This window comes from Propithecus coquereli, unplaced genomic scaffold, assembly GCF_000956105.1.
Source record: "Propithecus coquereli isolate 6110/MARCELLA unplaced genomic scaffold, Pcoq_1.0 Scaffold5, whole genome shotgun sequence".
Lineage (NCBI taxonomy): Eukaryota > Metazoa > Chordata > Mammalia > Primates > Indriidae > Propithecus > Propithecus coquereli.
The window spans coordinates 10,099,871-10,105,870 of NW_012150840.1; the positions used below are offsets into that span (position 1 = coordinate 10,099,871).

At 45.7% G+C, this 6,000-nt stretch overlaps 1 protein-coding gene across 1 annotated transcript in view; it reads left to right on the plus strand.

The window, feature by feature from the left end:
- Positions 1-6,000, plus strand: part of SUSD6 (sushi domain containing 6) — a 92,750-nt gene that overhangs the window by 34,398 nt on the left and 52,352 nt on the right. Inside the window, exon 2 of the mRNA XM_012656274.1 lies at positions 3,958-4,162. Coding sequence (XP_012511728.1) covers positions 4,042-4,162 — 121 coding nt within the window. The 5' untranslated portion in view covers positions 3,958-4,041. The remainder of the gene's footprint in view (positions 1-3,957; positions 4,163-6,000) is intronic.

Below are 6,000 nucleotides of genomic sequence, written 5' to 3' on the forward strand. Positions count from 1 at the left end.
CCCCAGGTGGAGTGCAGGGGCATCATCGTAGCTCACTGCATCCTCCAACTCCTGGGCTCAAGTGATCCTCCTGCCTTAGCTTTGCAAGTGGCTGGGGCTGCAGGTGCACACCACCACACCTGGCTAATTTTTCTTTCTTTCTTTTTTTTTTTTTTTTTTTTTGTAGAGATGGGCTCTCTCTCTCAGGCTGGTCTCGAGCTCCTGACCTTAAGCAGTCCTCCTGCTTCAGCGTCCCACAGTTGCTAGAATTACAGGTGTGAGCCACCTCACCTGGCCTTTTTCTATTCTTGGTAGAGATGGGGTCCCGCTCTGGCTCAGGCTGGTCTCCATCTCCTGACCTCAAGTGATCTTCCCACCTTGGCCTCCCGGAGTGCTAGGATTACAGGTGTAAGACACAGCGCCAGGCCTACCCTTGGGTTTTGAGGGTTAGTTTTCCTCTGTATTATTATTGAAGCAACAACCCCTGGCCTCCCCTTACATGTAAACACTCCATTAACTACCCTCCATTTCTCTTTTTTCTTTGCAAAAACTCCATTTCCATCACCTCCTCTCTACTTGATCAGGTCTTAGGCTACTTGGTAGAATTGGTCCCTTGACCTTGACTCAGCTGCTTAAGCAGTAAGGGAGGAGCCAGCTGTTTCTGTTAAAAACAAAACAAATCGGGAGCTCATATATGTACATCTTCTTCTACCCAGTTCCGCACTGGCTCCTCCCCACAGTATTCGTGAGTTTGGCAAACATTTGCTGCCTGCCTGTCAGATGCCAGGCCCCGTGCTTGCTGTTGAAGATTCCAAGTTGAGTAATTCACAGTCCCTGCCTTCAAGGAACTCTCAGCCTAGTGAGGTGAGACAAATAAACAAATAGATGTAATAACCTGTTAAAGGTACAGTCATAGCTGGGTAAGAAGGGGTCATTTCTGCTGGGGGTGGGTGTGATATGAAGTGTCAGGAAAGAATTCCTCCAGGACATGACCCTTGTGCTGTGCCCTTGAAGTGACTATTGCTGGCAGCAGGAGCAATCAGGTTCTTGAGGTTTATTTGAATGTCAGTTTGTTGAGGGAGGAGACGGGCAGTGTACAGGAAGGCCTCATTACATTAACTTTATATTTTGTCCGAATAGGTAGTGTGGACAAAGTACAGCACTAAAGGAGATTAAAAGGGAATATATGTAGTGAAAAATGTTTTTCTCCTTCCCTGTTAACCACTCAGTTCTTCTCCCTGAAGAAAATTGTAAGTTACCAATCTCTTGTGCATCATTCCAGAGGGGTTTTCGGTACATACAGGTATATGTGTGTGTGTATCCTTTAAAAATACATGCATAAGTGCAAATGATTTTCTTCATGTACTAATTTTAGAAGCCATTCCGTATTAGCACAAATTGAACTACCCTGTTCCTTTTAAACCACTGGTATTCTTCTGAGTGTACTGTAACTTATTTCACTAGTCTCCTTTTGATGAACTTTAGGTTGCTCCAATCTTTTGCCATTACAAACCATGCAGTGAATGTCCTTCATATATGTCACTGGTGATGTGATTTCAGAGGACAGAGTCCAGAAGTGGAATTGATAGGTCCGAGAATATGTGCATTTTGGGGACAGATATTATCAAGTTGCCTTCCAATGAGCTCTACTTGATGACAAAATATTGAACATACTTTATCACTTGGCCCCACAGCAGTTCTGCTCCCCCACAATCCTCTAAGATCCCTGCCACAGCGATCTTCCTGAATGAATTTGGTCTTGTAACATCCCTGTTTAGAACCCTTGCAAGCATCACATGGTTTTCAGGGTAAAATTGAAACCCCTTGGCTTAGCCCCTGCCTCCAGCCTCCTCCAGGAGTACTGTGCTCCCATAGTACTCTGATCCACTTATATTTGGTACTTCCTTTTTTTCCTTCTTCTTCCTTTTTTTTTCCCCACTAGGCACATCCTTTCAGACTCAGCTTAACATCACCTCCTCTGGGTAGTCTCTCCTGACTACCTCCACTCATGCACGAACACCTGACTACCGTATGTGGCCTCATCCATTCACTACTTAAATATTTGTTGTGCACGTGCTGTGGTGTGGCACACACAGGGATCATTCTTGGTGATCCACTGGTGTTGCCTTGAGGGGATGATGACTGCCTGGTAGGGTTACCTGGTGTGGCTCCGTATAAAACGGCAGCACCAAAGGGCCCATCTCCAACTCTAACGCTAACCAGCTGGAGGCCCTGGTCATATCCTTTAACTTCTCGGGACCTTGGTTTGCTGTCTGTCACATGAGACTGGAGCTCGATGAACTCTAAGGTCCCTGCAGCTGAGGTCTTATTAATGATTGAACAGCAACAGCAGCCAGTGTTTACTGAGGACTTGCAAAGTGTCAGGCACTTTGGCTATTCTAATCCTTGCATCTTTGCTCTACAAAGATGGTGTGGTTACTATCCCCATTGTACAGATGAGGAAACTGAGGCTAAGAGAGTTATTGTGACTAATAGAGGAAACAGATTTGAATCTAGGCATTCTGACTTTACTGTTCTTAGCCACATAAATGCATACACATTACTACACACACACACACACAAACACACACACATAGTTTTGTGTACTGTTTTGAGGCACTCACAAGTTCCACTCCCAGACCTCTTCATGAAGCACCCCTGTTCCACAGCTTTAAAGGCTCAAATTGGAGTCTAGGTAAAGCTGGGAGCAGAAGACTGCTACCGTCACAGTTATTAGAGGGAAGGGGGTGAGGACAAGTGGCTAGCTCTGTTCATGAGCCCCTGGCTAATGCTTATTGAAGACTCTCATAGTTGCTCTTCTTTCGGACTGAGACGTCCGTGTTACTGTTTTCTGTTACCCTCTTTAGGAGGGGAACACAGGCCTGAGTCAAGCTTCAGACACTGATTAAAATCAGATCTGGCTAGTATCCCTGGCAGAGTCTCAGGGGCATCCTTTATTAGGACTGTAGATGGCAGACTCCCTTATCTGTGCACATAAAGCCTTATTAATGGGGAAGAGAGTGTGTGTAGAATTAAAAAAAGGAAGTGTAATATTATTTGGAATACTTGTTATAAACTGAAATAAATGAGTTAACTGGCAGATGAAATAAAATAATTGAACTAAAATATAATAGGCCCACATCATATTTTATCATCAACCCAGCTGCTTCCCTAAAGGCATGTAGAAAATAATCCTAAAAGTGCTGACCCCAGATTTTTTTTTTTAAGATGCTGGTTCCTACTCTTCTGAAGTCTATCTGAGCTAGAGTGGGTGGTAGCACTAATTAGCAATTACAGCCCGTCCTCCACCCCCTGTCATTGTCAGGGTCAGCCAACAGAATGTGGTCACAGGTGTGTCGGGTGAGCCTTGATTAATTAGTCCATGTTTGAGATTCAAGGCTGTCGAGTCAGATCCTCAGGGGCTCATCCAGCCTCTGGCGGTTTAGCAAACAGGCTGAGCCCTCAGCTCCCACTGCTGCATTCCTTCTCTAGGCGGTGTATTTCCCCCTTTAAGACACGTGTTCTCCCTCTCTCTCTTTTTTTTTTCCTTTTGGTTAGTTGAACTTGTTCTGAGTCCAAGTGGCCAAGGCAAAGCCTGACTCAGGTGTAGCAGCTCTGTGTCAACAGCCACCTTTGCTCCTCTGTGCTGGAGCCTGCTGGGCAGTTTCCGAAAGCTCTGCTGTGCCTGACGGATGTCCAGGTGAAACATGTCCACGTGAAACAGAGCCCGTCTCCTGGCCCTGTTGAAAAATCTGGCTCCGGGATGCTGATGGTAGCTTGCTGCGGGCCTTGGCGTTTCCCCACGGAGGAGTTGAAAAGCCACTTCTGTGCTTGTCTCTCCTGGCAGCAGGGATTCAGTTGCTAGAATTCTTTCTACTTCGTATGTGATTATGGCTTTCTTACCAAAGTGACTGCTTTTAACTAACTTATGGCTAAAGTTTTCACTTTACTTGTGTCTTTGTTTTCTGTTTGTTATAGGTGAATCTATCCCTGGCTGACTTTAGGATTCATACTTCTGGATTTTAAATTTTTTCTCTTAAAACAAATTTGGACGGATAAAAGATGTGCCATGGCAGGATAGCACCAAAGAGCACCTCAGCGTTTGGCGTGGCCTCCGTGAGACATGGAGCATTCCTGCCACTGGTGATCCTTAGCACCCTGCTTGGAGATGGGCTCGCCTCCGGTAAGTCCTGACCTGCCTTCTGTGTATGGGAGGGAGAAGACTTAATGCCACTGTTTCTCTGGAAGGCTAGGATAGGGGACTCTCCTTCTGTCAGGGAGAGCAGAGCATGGAGGGCTTTTGTGCTGTGGTATCTAGAGGAGAGAGCCAATCCTTCCAGGGCCTGATAAGCCAGCCGGAAGAGGGCTGTGTGGGAACCTGCTGGTGATAACCTGTCACCCCCCTCTCTCCTGCAGTAGTCATCATCAGGCAGGACAGAGGTGCAGGTTTCAGAGCACGATATACAGGTAAGGGTGCAGGCTTGGGAATCAGACTACCTGCATTCACAGCCCATGCCTCCTACTTGCTTGCTATGTGACCCTGAGCAAGTCCCTTTACTGCTGTAAGCCTGTTTCCTCAGCTGCAGATGGGGTAATAATGGTATTTACCTCACTGGGTAGTTGTGAAGATTGAGATAATATAGTAAGCCCTTAATGATTGTTAGCTCTTTTTTGTTTGCTTCTTGTCTTTCTGTGGTTTTTCTCAGAATGAGTGCATAGTTGAGGTCTTGTAATTTAGTGAAAGTAAGACCTTGTTTGCTGACACTGTAAACATTGTGATCTTGGACAAGCCACTTATCCATTCTCCAGCTCAGTTTCTCCCTCTGTCAAATGAAGGGGTTGACCTAGATAACTGTTAAGTCACTTCTAGCTCCCTCAGTTTATGCTTTCATGATTCTGATGCTTTCTGGTTGAACATGGTGAGCTGGAGGGGCCCTAACAGGACTAGAAATACAGCACTGAGCCTTTCTGAGTTTGTACAGTCCTTGTTGCCTTCAGCAATGCTCCAAAGACCCTTCCAGGTTCTCTTTGTGTGGTCCTCCTTAGGAAGGACATGTTGGGTGTGTATGGCAGGTCTCTGGGTGGTGTGCCAGGATCTGCTTCTGGGTCTGTGAGCCGCAGTATCATCATTGAGCTCATCCGTAATGGTTTTCCTACCAGACTTCTTTAGAAATGCATGTGACAGTTTCCTTGGATAGTGCTCGCTGGAGAGAGATCTAAGAACTATGATTCTGGAAGGGGACTTTCTTGGGAGGTGTTGGGGGAGTGGTATATTGTGGCTGTAGAATTCCCATAGCTCAGTGTTATCTCTTCCATTCCCTTTCTGTCAACTCCCACCATCTACTTACCCAACATAAACAGATAATAGTGCAATCTCATATTTTTCTTTTGAATTCTTGGGATAAACAATTACTGTTTTTTTGTTCCATCATTGCTTTCCCTACCACTCACACACAGATTTCCTTTTCTTTTGTCTCTCCTTCCTCCCCCTCTGACACTTAACCCAAACCTTTCTTTAGCCTTGAGGAGCCCCTGGCACAACCCAGGGGGCCATGATGTTTGGGACCCCATGGTGTGGCCACGATGGTTATATTGAAAAGAAGGAAAAGAAGACCAATCTATGGAACTGGAGACCATTATCCTAAAAGTATCTAAGCAATGGAGAAACAAACACCACCTGTACTCTCTAATAATTGGGAGCTAATTGATGGGTACACACGGGCACAAAGAGATATAAAGGTCATTGGAAATCAAGAAGGGGGAGAAGGGGAGGAGGGAATGGGTAACAACCTACCTATCAGGTACAATGAACACTATTCGGGTGACAGGGACACTGAAAGCTCTGACTTAAGCATTATAAAAGGTGATACCCATGTAACAAAACATTTGTACCACCTTAATATTTTGAAATTAAAAAAAAGAAAAAGGGCCGGGTGTGGTGGCTCACGCCTGTAATCCTAGCACTCTGGGAGGCCGAGGCGGGTGGATCGTTTGAGCTCAGGAGTTCGAGACCAGCCTGAG